This window comes from Rissa tridactyla, chromosome 4, assembly GCF_028500815.1.
Source record: "Rissa tridactyla isolate bRisTri1 chromosome 4, bRisTri1.patW.cur.20221130, whole genome shotgun sequence".
In the NCBI taxonomy this organism is placed as follows: domain Eukaryota; kingdom Metazoa; phylum Chordata; class Aves; order Charadriiformes; family Laridae; genus Rissa; species Rissa tridactyla.
In genome coordinates this window covers 2984820-3001661 of record NC_071469.1, presented here as the reverse complement: position 1 = coordinate 3001661, position 16842 = coordinate 2984820, and the positions used below count along the sequence as shown (strand labels likewise).

The window sequence follows — 16842 nt, the reverse complement described above, 5'->3', positions numbered from 1 at the left end:
TGTTCTAATGGCAAGCTGCTCAATGAACACATTTCACCTACATCTTCAAGGAGCTTTTCTGTTTTGTTCCTCCGTTCTTGTCTTAAAATATTGAAGAGTTGCTGTGCAGAAGTGAAGAGAGAGAGAGTTCTGTTTCATCCACAGATGTCTGCTACCAGTGGTGAACGAATGGGTTTCTGTTTTTCACTGGAAAGCATGATCAGTTATATGTTTGCATTTTGCCTTAGATAATTAAATAGTGTCATGTAAGTGTATAGATACGAGACATATAAACAACAGAAGGGTCCTGAATCCAGAGAAAACAACCACTGCGATGAAGTCAGTCCTTCTATGAAAGAAGGACTAGAAATTTCTACGAGAAATCCCCTCAACTCTTCCATTTTGTGTTCAATATCACAAACTCTCCCGATTCCGAACTCTTTTTATGCTTCTATCACCATGATTTTTACAGTCGTATCAATGGACATCGATGAAGCTAAGCAGCACTACAAACGGGAGACAAAACTGCTTAACTGTGGGATTCCAATAGGTGGACCTAATTGATAAAGCTCAAATTCTTTCGGTTTCCAAATATCCTAAATTTAGAGTATGCACGCATTAAATGCCAACATTTGGAGCTGTAGTGCTTCTCAGCAGATGCCACAAATTCCAGCTATTATGTCTGCTTCCAGCACGGTTATTTAGATCTGCCCACTGCTGCTGAACAGTCTCTCGCTTTGACTGTTGCAGCGTATGAACTTTCAAATAATAATATTACGTTTCAGTACCTCGAATATATGCCTGCAGGAGATTTTCCAGCAGATAACAGTTTGGTCTAGCCAAAACCAATGCAGATGGAACACATGTAAAGTTGAACTAAGAAGATTTTGCCACCTTGAGTGTTAGTAGCCTCCTGACATCTCTACTGAATTATAAAAATTTTGTTGCTTTCTCTTAGAAAAAGGTCTATAGATCTAAGGTCAGAGCTGTAGAGTTGCTACAATAATGAATTTATGTGCCGCAGATAATAGCCATAGTTGACAAAATATCATGAGCTTTGGCAAGTCTGCTCTCAAGTCTTTCAAACGCTGTCAGCCCGTAAAACTAACTCGCATAACTGCTCTCCCAGCTTCTCCAGAAGGACAATGTCATCCATATAAACGCCGCAGAAGCTCGCAGGTAACATCAGCCATTCCTCAAGACATGTGTCCTTCTACACCAGAAGCAGGGGGAATCCTCACAAAACGACCGTCCTGCAAACGAGAGATGCAAAGGCACTCCCCTTCAAACCTCGACACCATCACGCACGCAGTCGCCACGACGACTCGCACAAAGAGGAGGCCAGCAGCACAAGCAGTACTTTCCTACAAAGCAACTTGTCAAAAGTTTTACATCTCGTGTAACCCTGAACCGCGGAGTTGCAGATTTTATGCTGAGTTTGCAAACGACTGAGTAAGACACCAGCAACGTTTGTTTATACCCAGGCCATCTGCAGTACAGGCGAGGAGGCAGACTGAAAACCCAGCTGTCGTACAACCCTCCATATCAAGGTTATCTGTTCCCCCATCTCTCTCTCTAAAAAGGCACACTTCAATAGTCTCATATTAATAGATTAGATAAACATTCTAATGGGGGGTAAGAGAATAGAGTTTTCTTACACGCAGTTAAAACCTGTTCTTGCAACAGGTCCAACCTGCTTCACTTTGACCATTGCCGAGGGAGCGGCGCTGCGTTACCGCAGGAACGCGGAGGAATGTCAAGCTCCAGCTCCCCACTCAGCTAATGCCTAGCATGACAAAATGATAATTTTTGTTTCTAACACCAAATTACAAGGATATTTTTCTCTTTTCAGCGCAGTTAAAATTCTGCTGCCAGAACGCAGATCTAAAACCACGTAGGCATCGGTGAATGATGTGTTAAAAACAACAAAGTTAAACGCGCATCAATTCTAACACCAAGTGCAATGCGCGCAATTATTTTTTTTCAGCTTGTTGAGAAAACACATAGCATTCAAAATCCTAATCTGCTCTACACTTCATTACCTGTTGCTTGAATAAACTTTTCTACCAACACCCAGTGCTCTGCATTCCAAACCCAAAGGAAGAGTAATCATTAAAATGAATACGAAACATAGGAAACAGGTATCTCTCTTCCCAGCGTTTTTACCCCAAGGAAAACCGAAGAAACTAAATTCCTTGAGAAATAAACTAATTTTCATTTACCTTTCTTCACAGCAGGTACCCTTGAGCCCTGACTATGTGAATAAAGCTGTACACAGCCAAAACAGTAACATATCACTACAGTGGGGCTCTTTCCACACGCTCTTTCTACACGTAGGGTCAGGATAAGTTAATTTGGCCACTTCGCCTTAATCTTGTTGAGTGTCTCAACATCGAGAGTTTAGCAGACTAAAAGAGGTTCCAAAGTGAGTTAATTAAACTCTGGTAACTCGTACAAAGAAGAATGGGATGCCCAGATGGAAAGTCATTTAAGGAACATATGTTTCTGTGATGTTCTAACACATCAAGTCTTCAGAGAGATCTTTGCTGGAGAACTTGGCAGCCACAGCAGGGAAGTGAGCACTGACGACCTGGCACAGCGCAGCGCTGCAGGGGCAACTCGTAATCACACAGTCTGGATGCTGGAAGCAACATAATTACAAGAAGATACATTCTGAGCAGGTTATATTAGACCTGTTGTAATTTCACGCTAATGTGCGTGAGTATATTCCTCTCAGATAGCTTAATTATCTTCTCCTAGAACTGCATCATGGACAACTCATCCTTTCCTACTGAAAAAGCCTACCCATTCTGAAGCACCTGTCTCAGAAGGATCCCATGTTTCTCTGGAAGGATCTTCTGCATTTCTGAAGGAAGCCAAAGAGGTGAGGAACGGCTAAGTGAATTCCTCACAGGAGCAGAGAGTCTTCCAGCAAGCCTAGGAATAAAACCTTACAGCTTCTGTCCCTGCCCGCCCCCCTTTCTTCTCTAGTCATTATGATACACTTCCTAATCCATGGAAGAAAGAATCATAGAATGGTTAGAGTTGGAAGGGACCTTAAACATCAGCTAGTCCACCCCCCTGTCCTGAGCAGGGACACCTCCCACCAGCCCAGGTTGCTCCAAGCCCCGTCCAACCTGGCCTTGAACCCCTCCAGGGATGGGGCAGCCACAGCTTCTCTGGGCAACCTAGGCCAGGGGCTCACCGCCCTCACAGCCGAGAATTTCTTCCTAATATCTAATCTAAATTTTCCCTCTTTCAGCTTAAAACCGTTCCCCCTCGTCCTACTGCTACATTCCCTCATAAAGAATCCCTCCCCATCTCTCCTGTAGGCCCCCTTTAATTACTGGAAGGCTGCTATAAAGTCTCCCCGGAGCCTTCTCTTCTCCAGGCTGAACCCCCCCAGCTCTCTCAGCCTGTCCTCACAGCAGAGGGGCTCCAGCCTTCAGAGCATCTTTACGGCCTCCTCTGTCCCCGCTCCAACAGGTCCATGTCGTTCCTGTACCGAGGACTCCGAAGCTGGACACAGTACTTCAGGCGGGGCCTCACGAGAGTGCAGCAGAGGGGTAGAATCCCCTCCCTCGCCCTACTGGCCACGCTTCAAGTGGCACTGGAGTTCCCAGCAGTTTGACTCCAGACTGAAGCTAGCCCTTTTCAGCAGCATCACTCCAGATTCACACTGATAAGCCGTAAGAGAAAACCCAGCTCGCTCTCCTCCTTCTCTAAGCAAACGCGTTAGACCAGCAGGCGTTGTATCAACACCAGGTTGTTTAGCCCAGAAGAATCCACAAACCAGAGCTGAATCAGCTCAGACATGTAACTCATTTGAATGGGATTTGTCTTGCAGAGCAGACATGCTTTTTAAAAACAGTAAGTTCAGCATTTACTGTAAAAACATGTGATGAAAGCAGTAGAGTTTAGCTTCGTGAGTGACCACCAGGTCATGGCAGTACGTGCACACGCAGGTAGAGGAGGAGGAAGCGCAAACCGCCAGGGTCTCCTTCCAAAAGGAAACAAAGCAGAGAGCAATCTAGGATCACCCCAGGGAAAGCTTAATTCCTAATCTCCACAAGGTCAAAGAGAAAGAATGATTGTTGCTATTATCATAAATTATACGCAGAAACATTTACTCTTCAGAAGAGCTTAGCTCTTAGCTCCCTGGTACAAAGATGTCAGGAGCAATCAGAGCGAAACCCCCAGCAGCCAGCCAGCCCTGGCTGCTGCACAGCAAAAGCTCAGAGTTGTGTCTTTATTTAGGGTGGCCTTTGTTCAAGCACGGGCTAACTCCTTCCTCAGGAAACAGGCAGGTTCTGCCAGTGAAGGCCTGTAACGTAGTCCAATAGGAAATAATATTAACTTCAATTGGAAACAGCAATTACTGAAAAAGAATAAACTTTCTTGGCTTGTTACCATCATCGTTCTTCGCGATATGCTCAAAAGCTTTCATCCACAGAGTTACTGCTTTTTACTTGTATTAGTTAGAAGAGCACTACGTTGGTATCACGATACTGTCTTTAAGGATCTCTGGCTAGGAAAAACGGAGACGGGCTGATATTAAATGACAGCAAACCAGCCAGAGTCAAGTAGACTTTCAGTCAGTCCTCTACTGACTGTCTGAAAGGTGGAAAAAAAGACGCCAGGAGATCTTGTCTTATCCCTTTCTGCATTTCTAGAATGCCTTTTTAGTAACACACGCTGTAACAGTTTTGTTTTCAGTTTCCCTGGCTTATTTTTCCTTCATTTTTGATGCCAGCTTGCTGCTTAGTCTTCTCATCCTGAAACAGCAAACAATAAACAATACACCACACAGGGTGCCTACAGGCACCCACGATCGCTGTTCGTTCCAGCCCCGAGAATCCAGGCGGCAAAGCTGCCAGGCTCTCATTTTCTTGCACCTTCTTTTTTATCTGAACAGATGGAAACTCAAGAGCAGAAGCCAAGAACTCAACATGGACATCTTTACAGTAGTTACAGTAATTACTGTAGCTGTAGTTACAGTAATTGCAGGGTGGCAGCACACACACACACACACGGGCTGTCATCTCTTCATCGCTAAACAAGAGAGCCAAAGATCATCTATCTCATTTTCAAATATTTTTTACAAATTGGGGACGTTCGCCAGAAACAGCTTAGGTCGAAGACAGTCTTTCCGGGGATTTCCAGCAAGCCCAGAGGTCTACTGTAAAATGCCTATGAAAACAGAAAATAGTGTTTTTCACACGACTGTTTTGTAACTGATAGGATGAAGACCGTCAAATGCCTTATTATTTCTCTAGGTAGGATCAGCTGCTGCCTGCTGGCTGCCCGAATAGCCAGTTCCAGGAAACAAGGTATTGATAGCTGTCGATGATTGGGAAGTTACCACCCTGACATACGTACAACAACTTTAAGGCACAAACGCTGTAATTAGAACCACGGAAGCACAGAAGCGCTGAGGTTGGAGGGCCCTCCTGGAGATCGTTTCATCCAAACCAGGGTGAGCCTGGGCAGGTTGCCCAGGACCAGGTGAAACTGGTTGTTTTTCGGGTGACTTGTCCCTCTGCATGCTTCTGTCTGTGACATCGGAGACTACTCAGACTGTTGTCCATGGAAACCAGTGCAGAAGCAGCAGCGAAGTTTCAAGGTAGCCTAAGAACCAGACGTTTTGGCACGTGGCTTCACATACAGCCATTAGTAACAAATTTTTGTTTCACCATGTATGCTCTTTTTTACCTGTAATGCTTTCCCCGCCTGCCAAGGCTGGCATAGGAAAGCAGTCTCTTTACTCTCCATGAAGTCTGCTCTGTGCTGTTCCATCTCGTATACAGTGAGATTCTCCTCCTTGCAGTTTTGCAGAGAATTGAAATAATCTCTGTTTGTACCTCACCCTTGCCCCAATGCAGAAAGATCAGATACAGGCCGCCTTGGAAACACTCCAACGACTACAAATTGCTGACAGCCAGTAACGTGGGAGAAAGGCTAGTCTGTCCCAGGTGCGAGATACACGGAGTTAAAAAAAAAAAATTGAGTCGTGTTTGTTTATACAAACAACATAAAAGATGGGAGGGGGGAATCTAATTCAGAGTAGTCGGCATTGCCAGTTTCAGCAGTTACACTTGGATGAATTCGATCCTCAGGGTTTGCAATTAATTCCCTTCGCTACTGCCAAGGTCGCCCCTCACATTCCAATTCTGCAATCTTTGAACTAGAAAGAAATGAACAATTAAAAAAATTATGAGACTTAAAAATACCTCAGTAGATGATGCCAGGCAAAGGCAGGGTTACTTCCAGGAATCCCAAAGGTAACTACTGTCTGTCACCTATTGACTTTAAGGTGACTTGTTTTTAATTGACTTCCCATAGCCAACGCTACGGTGTGCAGAGCATGCACAGACACACAGACACCGGGTAATAAACAAGCATTTCATCCCGGATCTCTCCTGAGTCTTTCAGTGAGGATACCAGGGGCACTATGTGGAAGGAGTCCGACTAGCAGGGACCTGACTCTGTTAAAAAGTCGGTAGTTTCTAAGCGCTTCTGGTTTTTTCTGACTAGATGTTACTGCTGTCACACGTGCTGAGGTGTCACCATAAAGAGCAGGAAGGTGAAGGTTGCTCACCGCAAGTGTGATAGAGCTACTGACTCCTCCTGTTAAATAATACACATTCTCAATTCTCAAAACTGCAGAAGACATTCAGTATACTGCAACTATTTAGTACGGGCTCAACAAATACAGAATGCTGCCTAAGGTCAGGAACAGCACTGCCCACGAACAGTTAATTTTAGTCAAGAGGTACGGGTTGATTGTAGCTTATTGGCCATTCGCTCCATTTTCCTCCTGAATGAGTATCTCAGAATCACAATTAAGTCTGACATTAACTGGTCAAAGTCTGAAACAGGCAAAAATCCACAGTAACAGCTTCTCTCCTTAGTGTTGGTGAAGGAAGCTGATCTTACCTGTTTGTAGCTGCCTTATTCTTCTACTAAATCTACCAAACTAATCTTTCATCAATAGCAAATAGCTTTTCCTTCTTTAAAACAAAGAGGGGCAGATTTCTGTGTCCACTCCGAACAAGCGATGCCGTAATGGCACGGTTCACTGTAAGGCTTCCGTTTCTCTATATTTAATCAGTATATTTATATCAAAATAGCTCTGGGGGGGAAAAAAAGATATATAAAAATCATGGGGGCTATTGCATGGGGGTGGGACTGGAATATGCTCGATGACACATCTTTCTGTGATCACCCCCTTGGCTTCAGGGGTACTCCGAGTGGATCTGAGTACTGTTAAACATGAATGTACAATTAGAGCATTATTCTCTCTCAAGCAAATGAATCGGGGTCTACTTTTATTATCCCTATGTACCTATTCCTGACTGGCGAGGCAGCTGTAGACAGAATAGAAAGATATTAAGATCCCTCAGACAAGAGATCCCAGAACTTATTTTATTGCAGACCTTTCCAAAGGCACAGCTCACTGAACTAAGCGTATTGAGTTCTGTTCCTGATGCAGCATGGTAACAATGGGATATGGCTGTAAAATAAAGGAATTCAGACATAAATATATTAAACTGGAATTAGGAAAGGCTAGGCCACAGATAAATCTAAAAGACAGACAATGATGTAGCTATCGCACTTCATAAAATTCCATAAACGTGCAGTTAAAAAGAGCAGAGGGGAAAAAAGCCTCATGACAGATCAGTGAGAGTCTGGAAACATCCATCTGCAGAAAAGATTTGTTCCAAAAAGCCTTAACCAGCTCTGAAAGCTGCGATATTTCTCAGTGATGCTGAGGATGCACCTCGAGCAAACACAGCTCTCAGCAGCAGGCTCTGCAGGTTATTCCTGGTTTTCCTTCCCTTTCTGCCATTTGGGTGCCCGTGTGGCACAGGGCAAGACTTTCCGCAGACAATTCACACTAATAACTGCAATGTTAGTATTCTCTTTAATATTAATTGATACTGTTGTATAAATTTGATCCATGTGACCAAATCACTCCTGTCTCAAGCAATTTCAGAATGAACATTCCGTTGTGCCGGGCGTTTTTTGAACACAGGGGAAGAAAGCAACTAACCGTGAGGGAAAGAAGCTGGAGGCTCCAATTATTTCTAACGATGCACCCTAGAGATCATCAAGTAAAAAGGCACTAAGTAAGATCAAAGTAATGCTTTTTTTCAAAACACGAAATTTAGAAAACGTGATGAGGAGGCCCCATCTCCATCAGCTGGTCCCCGGGGATTTAGAAATAGCCGTAGCACAGGGGGCTCTGCGTGCATCAACCACTGCGAGACTCCGAAAGGGAAACTACGCCAGAAGGCTCTCGGAAGGAGCACCGTAGGAAAGCAGATGCTCACACTACTCGGAGATGCTTTTTCTCTCAGCAGAAGTCCCTGGCATGTCTCTGATGTACCTGAGGACAGACTGAATTTTACGAAGCATGAAAGATAAAGTAAGGTCAGAAGGCCACCGCTCTGCTCAGTCTGGTCTGAGCACGAGTATTTAAATCTAAGGGCTGAGACGCCAACTTGATCACCATTGAATCAAGGGATGCTTGGACAGGATTTTGACGCTGTATCAGGGAGTATTAATTTAGACCCATCTGTGGTTTCCACGCTAGCCAGAGTAAATTTGGATTGTACGCCACAAGACAATAAAAATAATAATCAAGTGTTCTAGCTAATGACAATTTGAATCAATAGCTCAGATATTGGAAGAATATAGCATTTGAGCAAACAGCACTCAAAAATAGCACGAAAGGGCTACAATCTTTTCTTCTGGCAGCATCAGACGCGTTTCACAGAATCACAGAACGGTTTGGGTTAGAATTGACCTTAAAAGATCACCCAGTGCCACCCCCTGCCCTGGGCAGGGACACCTCCCACCAGCCCAGGTTGCTCCAAGCCCCGTCCAACCTGGCCTTGAATCCCTCCAGGGATGGGGCAGCCACAGCTTCTCTGGGCAACCTGGGCCAGGGGCTCACCACCCTCACAGCCAAGAATTTCTTCCTGATATCCCATCTAAGTCTACCCTCTTTCAGTTTGAAGCCATTACCCCATGTCCTATCATTACACCCCCTGATCAAGAGTCCCTCCCCATCCTTCCTGTAGACCCCCTTTAGGGACTGGAAGGCCGCTATAAGGTCTGCTCAGAGCCTTCTCCAGGCTGAACAACCCCAACTCTCTCTGTCTGTCCTCACAGCATAGGTGCTCCAGCCCTCTGATCATCTTCATGGCCCGATTTCTCATCCTTTCCCAATAAATAATGTTTCAGAGCAGGCACTGCTGGCAACACTCGGCAGAGAGAAACCCCAAGGAGATAGCTCAGCTCCTTCCTCTGCCCAGCTAACGTGGCACAGGAGGGTAGGCATTAGTCCCTTTCTCCTGCTTGATCCTATTGAAAAATATGATTTGCATGCTTATCCATGGGCCCCGGATCACAGGAGGTAATAGGTGTAACGAGAGGACCCCAGTTGGAAGAAGAAAAAAAACGTTAGATCCCTTTTGAGCCTCGTAGATAAAAGCCACCATCCAGCTGAAAGCAGAAGGAGCTGTGGCCTTTCTGAAGGATTTCATGCGATGAGGGAGAAACTGAGTGACTCCAGGTTTACAATCAACATCACAAAACTCCTCTGGAGAAGGAGCAAATCTCAGACAATGCCCGCACGTGGAAAACAGACTGAAGCTCTCTATTTTCTTATAAGGTGGCCTGCTGTGTGATTGCAGTTGGCTTCTTGCGGTGTCCACAGCTTTTGCAGCTGAAGAGCTGTGAATTTCCATCAAATTGGCAAGCCCCAAATTTTACTGTTGGCAGCTGACAAATCCTACATCAGCTCTGGAATTTCACTAGCGTTTTTACTGGATTTTCACCGACAGAGTCAGATGGGCACAGTCTGTGTGCTTCTGCTGATGTAAATTGCTTTCTACTCATTGACATTTGGAATAAAATACTGCACCAGCAAACTCAGACAATGTGTAAAACTTGGCAGGTCTGCAACATGGATAGCTCAGAAAGGTCTGACACGGCTGGATCCACGGGTACTGCTGGACAAGCCCAGAATTACTTTTAGAACATTCTACAGGCCAACAAGATCAACAATAGGCAAACATAAATTATAGGGCTTTTTTTTTTTTAATAGGGTAGCTGGAAGAGGAAGAAGCTCAGCCCACCAAAGACACAGTCAGGATCCAACTCTTCTGCCTATTTTTAGGTATTAGATCATGCTAATATTCCTACAGCAAATGCTGTACGCCCATGATAACCAAAGAGATAGGAGAACAGTCAATAGTCTACTCCTAGCTTGAAGGCTAGATCACTACCCTGGCCAAGTCAGTTAACCTAGGATAGACTAGTCCACCCAGCTGTAAAATGAGACTATAATATTGACCTTGATTTGCGCTCTACGGGGAGCAGATAAATACTCCCTGAGATAAGTATCACAGAGAGCATTCTTGCCTTGACACACCACTATAAAATAAGACAAAAGCTTTATATTCCACTTGGGAAAAAGCGAAGAAGGGAGAAAGAATCTTCGTTTACCTTTGGATGGCCCTTCTCAAGTCACAGTATCCCAAACAATCCCAGCAAACATGCTGTGCTGCTCTGGGACATGATCTCACACTGCGGAGCGCTCCCGAGCTCAGCCAGCCTGACATAAGCAATGGGAAAAAGCCCAGAGCAGAAACAGAGCAGAGGGAGAGCGGGTGCCACGCATCTGCTCACCCTTCACGGGCCAAAACCACGTTGTCTCACCTCTGACACAACACAGGCTATGACCTCTGAGAAGCGCTAAAAATCTTACTGCCCAGCAGAGGTACTTTTTTTGCAGTAACGCAGGTAGACGTGCTCTCTGATGACACAGCCCGGCTCTTAGCCTTCGGGCAGTCAGGTGTATCGTTACTGAGTAAAGCAGCTTGTTCTCACCTCAGGGTTTAATTTGTTTGCCAAAGTATTGCACAAGTGGCACTCTGTATTTGCAAAACACTTCCTCAGGTGGCCTATTTTGACACCAAACAGCAGATGGCTTACTGTCCGTGTAGCAAATACCGTCATTTTGGGGTTCCGAGTGGGTCATGGCTTGGTCATACAGCAAGAAGCTGCATTCACTGTGGAAACGTTTCAAATGTTTTGCTTATGATACCTGGATGCTTTCTTTACCTGGAGGCAAGTATCAGAACCAGATATAACCAACCCACAAACTTTCCAGAGTTTCAATCTATTGATATCCCAAATCATTCATGTGCCGCACGCCAGATGAGAAAGCTCCTCTCCCTGCCAAGCTCTAGAGAGACACCTACATCCACCCCATTCCTGCAGGACTCCACAGTTTAGCCACCCCAGTTCTTTAGTTGCCAAGGTGTTTAGCGTGGGTAAGGCACGTAGCTTGTAGGAGTTTAAACTGGCTCTGTTCATCGCGGTGCCTCGCAAACTTAACTGCAAGCGTGTATGTTTCCATACCTTGCACAGCTTGCTGCAGGATGCGTCCAGAAGCTCAGCTAGTGTTTTTTAAAGCCCTTTATGGCATACGACACCCTCCATTAGGCACGGTTTCAGAACCTGAATTCTATGCTTGCCTCCATGTTGAAGTGAAGTACAGTGAAGACCTTCCAAAGTGCTTGTCAGAGCACTGTGCATCGCAGTGTGACACACAGAAAGCTAACAGCCAACAGAAAGCCAAGCAAGACAGACAGTAGGTTGTCAGGTCTCCAGATGTACTAAACAGCCGCGGTTCCTTCCACTGAATCAACGTGGCTCACCAATCTTCCCAAGATCAGGTTTTAGCAAATCTGCAGCTCTAACGGCCCCTCTTTGCTAATTTTCAGATTGATGTTCAACACCGATACGTTTATAGCGCAGCCTAGAAACTAAAGCCCAAGCAAACGCAGAACAGGTCAGCATTATTGTCCTTGTTTGTGACCGAGATTTTTTTTTTCAGTGGAAAACAAACTGGGATTGCAGTGCACGTAACAAGTATATTCCAGAGAGACAGCATAATTGTACAAAAGAGCAATGCAGAGTTTGCAGCTGATTTAGCACAGCTCAGGAAAGAATAAAAAAAAAAAAACCAAAAAACAAAACCCTGGGCTGCACAGCTTTGCCAAGTCACATTAGGTGAATCAGTGCCCTCATCTACCGTGCCATGAGTCCGGCATCGCACATGCTCAACCATCTTTCTTCTTAAGCTAGGAAAGAGTAAGCTGTCTCCTCTATAAAGCACTGCTAGCAATATTTATCCCACTGGCTATGCTAAACAATGTGTGCACAGGTCGGTACAGTAAGACACGTGCAAATACATCTCAGAACAAATGACAGGCAGGATTGGATGTTCATTTCTGGTATACCGGGCAGTATTAATTTTATTTCCAGGTTTTATAAACTTTTCAAAGCCAATTGTTTAAACTGATAGTCCTCCGGTTCTGGTTTTTTTTCCCCCCAACGTCAGTTTTTGATCCATTTTAATGTATCCTCTTTAATTTCCTTTACAGCTAAGTACTGGTCAGAAAAAAATGGCAGAAATTTCCCTTACACCAGCTGTTATAGGATCTAGTGCGGATTTTAAAACAGAATAGAGTTGCAGCCTGCGTTCCAAAAAAACTCCAGCGAACCATGTGAAGAGCATTGTTCAGGAGCAACTGGAGAGATAACCGCACTCCTGATTTAACTCATTTATTATCCTCAGTGTACAAAACAAGTAGCTGCAGTAACACCATTACAGTGAGAGTACTGAAAAGAACACAACGCAAAATAGCTTAATCCACAGTTCTGACGCAAGCTGTTCAGCAGCTTCGGCTGTACAACTGTGAGAACTAGCGGTACGACTTTACAGAAGCTGGCCCCATAAAACCCCGTTTTTTTGCACAGCATGCAAACACGAAATGCAAAATAAATCATCTTGCGCTAAGTAGGGCATTCGATTAAGATTAGCGAGCCCAAAAAACAGAGCTACCAATGGGCTCCGAGTTGTGCAGCCGTGCCTCTTCCTATTCCTACTTAACTTCACTTAATTCCTCTTGGTTCTTCACGCGTGTACATGGGTTCCCTCTCGCTGATGCTGCACTTCTGCTCACAGATTGCTCTTTTTGAAAGGATTTTGGGGAAGGATCAGACAAAGAGAAAGACAACCTTTTTTACTTTGTAAAACAGTAGAGCTCCTGCCAGGCTGAAACCTCCAAAAAGTTGGTCCAGTACAAACTACAGTAAAGTGCAGAAAGATGGCTCGGCAACCATGAGAAAATGCAAGAGAAAGTGACGGGTGCAGGAAGCTACACGGACCTGTCACATGTAAAATATTACGGCAGAACAGGTGGCTTAGGAGAGACAACTTTTTCTCCATATTTGACATTTCCCTTAACCTAGAGTAACTCACCAGCACTGCTTTTATAGAGGCTGCCTTCTGTCCAATATATATTTTCTGCACCCTGGCCTGAAAATTCAGAGCTTTAGGAGACAGTTCAACCTATCAAGATGTCTTCTCACACCTGACCAGCCAAGCTCTGGCCATGAAGTCGTCGGCCACAGCTCCAATGGCGGTGAATGCAGCTACAAGAAGCCTTTAGGTCTGCTGAAATCAGCCACGGGCTTGGTGCGGGCCAACATAGGTCTACATGAGGTGGGGTTGATCTGCAGCATCAGAAACGTGCAGACTGAAGACACTGCAGTCTGAGAGCAATCAGGAAGCGTCTCAATAAAAAAAACAAACCAAACCAAACCAAACACCAGGCTCCCCAGCATGGAGCAGAGGAAAAGGCACCATAATCCTCACACGTGCAGAAGAGGACAGGAGGAAGAGAGAGAGGGCTAACATTTAGGGTGTTTTTAGAATCAATTTTAAGAAATAATTATTTGTACGTCAAATAATTATTGGTATGTTATCATGATTTCATACCAACTTTAGAAGCTGGGGCTCAGTACAGTAAAGCCCAAGGTGGGAAGAAGAAACCACGCTGTTTACAAAGCTGCAGAGATGTTCTCCTTTCCCTGCTCACCTGCCCAACAAACACCTTGCTTTTTTTATTTTGTGAATGTGGTCTCCACCCCAGGCTTCAACACCTCACTACACCACAGAACTTCCCAACCACGGGCTGCTTTTGGAAAGGGCCAAGACAGAGCCATTGGCCTGATGTCCAGCAGCCTTGAAGACATCCAAAGAGGAAGCATAAATAGTGGATAGAATTAATCAGAACACAACATTTCCCAGGTAGGTAAGATTTCTGAAATAATTACACAGTTGGATATGCATGTCAAACTGGGGAAACCTAACAAGTCCAGCGAGGCCTGGGCCTCCCCGCAGGATGCAACTGCAAGGCAGGCAGCTATCGGTCTACCTTTGGGCTGAGGAGCGGGAGCTGCCTGACCTGTCAAGGAGCTCAACTCGTGGCCGCCAGAGCTCCGAGGGCTCCTCAGCTCTCCGCTGCCACCAGCCTGTCAGGCAGACTGCCAAGGAGCTGGGCAGGAAGGAAACCAGGGAGGTTTCTAACAGAAAAAAACATCCCACTGGAAAATTTCTGACCCACTCTAATAATGGGCCTACTTTCAGAGTCAGTTATGATGCTGGCAGAAGGTAGGGAGACCCACTGCATTTTCTGTTTAGTTCTTGGCTTCCTATATAAATTTCTTTCTATACCAGACACGCAGCATCAACTGAAGTAATCCTTAAAAAGGATGTTCATAAATCCCTTCAAGCCTCTCCAGGGCAAGTGACACTGCTTTTCCCGAGAATGATGACAATTGTTAATTGGCGCTATTCAGAAGGTAACATTTTCTTTGGTAAGGTCTTTACTGCTTTAGGCAACCACATGTACTTTTGGCAGCGTCTCTAGACAAGCCTCGTTGGCAGCATAGAGTATATGCCTCGCTCGGAAAGACTGCATGAAAAAACAGCTCACTTTCCAGTTCCGATTCCAAGGCTTCGTAAACTTGGCAAGGCTGACAACGTAACCTGGCCTGACTGCAGGAATAACTGATGCCTGATAGGCAGCATCCCACAAAGCGGCCTGAGCTGCCCGTGCAGACGCAGTCACTCTACAAAAGGAGACCTTCTTAGCCCAACTCCCTGACTACTAACAGTTGGCCAACCCACATACCGTTCGTTGTTCAGGGTCATTCTTGGAGGGTCAAGGTTGGGGTTCTCCATGGACTCCATCTGAGGACAGCGTAGGAAGTAGTAGAGGGTGTGGAGAGCATCAGGGGACCAGGAGATGGGTTGCTGCTGCCGGGTTTGCCGAATGGGGCTCATTCCTGGGCGGATGGTGTTCAAGCACTGCATGTGGTGCATTGCTCGTGATACCAAATCACCTGCACCAAGAGAAAGAATGCAAAAAGCATCTCTTTATTATTCATCCACAGTCCTCTTAAGTATACCTTTTGACCTAAATAAAATCTCTCGCGGCGAAGAAAAGAAATGTCTTTTGTGTGCCACGTATTCTTTTTCCTCCACAAAGGCATAAGCTGTCCTCAAGCTGCCACTTTGCAGGTTGCTGTATGGGAAATTTAACTTTCTTTCCAATAACAAGTTTTAGCTTGACAATACAGAATGAAACTTCTCTCAGTCACCATACATTCCGAGCAACAGCTTTACAGGGATTTTTCTGTCCTGTTTTAATGCTGGTTTTCTCCTCTTTCCAATCACGCGTACCAGTTTCTTGCCCGCCTACAAAAACTACTGGTATCTTTGTAAAACGTCCTCTGCCCAAGCTGGGAGTACAGCTTTCACACGGCAAGGTCAGTAACACCAGTACAAATACTTTCATCGCCAGCATCACCATTTTATGTTATGAGATTGTTCCCATTTCTTTCAGCTGGGTTATAACTTTCTACCCTCCCACCCAGGCACTTGTGACAAATTAATGATGTTACGTTCCATAGAGAAATCCCTTCTTTTAGGGGTCTGCTGCAGGTTTCTCCAGAATAACAAGACCTGACTCTCTTATTAAAAAGCCAATCTTTATCATGCCGACTGTCAGAAGCTTGCCAGAAATTTGCCCCTGAGCCTTGTAAGACGCTCAATCCAGGAGCTTTCGGGGCTGCTCTTGGTCTTTGAACTGGAGCCAACCTGCCTCTACGTCAGAGTACCGGTGGACTCGAGGCCTGGAAGGAGGCAACCTGTATTACATAGCTTCTACTCGGAAAGGATTTTAAGACTGCACATTTTTAAAAAGTTCGCAGAGCAATGACCCCAGGACAGCAGCTCTGCAGGCACATAAAGCTGGTCTTTGTGCAGTAAGCTGGCTTTGGGCACACCCTGTTTACGCTCCTTTTATTGTGGTGCATTGCAAACTCTCACGAGCTTTGCAGTAAAGATTTCAGCCACTACATCTTTGAGTAGCGGGACTGCTATACCCGTGAGCTGAACGATTACTATAGATTAGTACACGTGGCTAGGATCTATTTTTTCCTTGGGAGAATCTTCTGTTGCTTTATTTTTTTACAGTCCCCTAAAACTCTCACAGGAAACGCTACTCCATTGTGTCCTACAGTTACAATACTGGGAAAGGACGGAACTGAAATGGTCGTGCCATCACAAAGCTGGTTCCTGAGAAAGCGACCCGAACTTCGGCGTGCCACATGTGAATTAGTTGCACCTCCCTTTGAAATTCTTAGGAGTTATTATTTGTTCATTTATATCTAACAGGTCAGGGAGAAACCCCGACAAAGCTACTCTATGTCTAAACACGACAGTATTATTAATAGTTCAGATCGATAGAGGATTAAAAACCTCGGTTTGCAATGCAACGCTGTGCCACTTGTTTGGTCGTTCATAGTATGTTCAATTTAGGGACCCACTTCAGAATGGAAAAACCTTCTAACATCTCTGCCTTGCCACTTCAGTAGCTCCCGACTCTCCAGGATCCAAATGTTTTACGAGAGCGTCACGAATCCTCCAGCGTT

The 16842-nt window shown here is 45.1% G+C and overlaps 1 protein-coding gene across 5 annotated transcripts in view; it reads right to left on the bottom strand.

The window, feature by feature from the left end:
* Window positions 1-16842, bottom strand: part of ABTB2 (ankyrin repeat and BTB domain containing 2) — a 158605-nt gene that overhangs the window by 33302 nt on the left and 108461 nt on the right. For all 5 annotated transcript variants that reach the window (XM_054201631.1, XM_054201630.1, XM_054201634.1 and 2 more), the window contains one exon: window positions 15039-15249. In XM_054201631.1, coding sequence (XP_054057606.1) covers window positions 15039-15249 — 211 coding nt within the window. The remainder of the gene's footprint in view (window positions 1-15038; window positions 15250-16842) is intronic.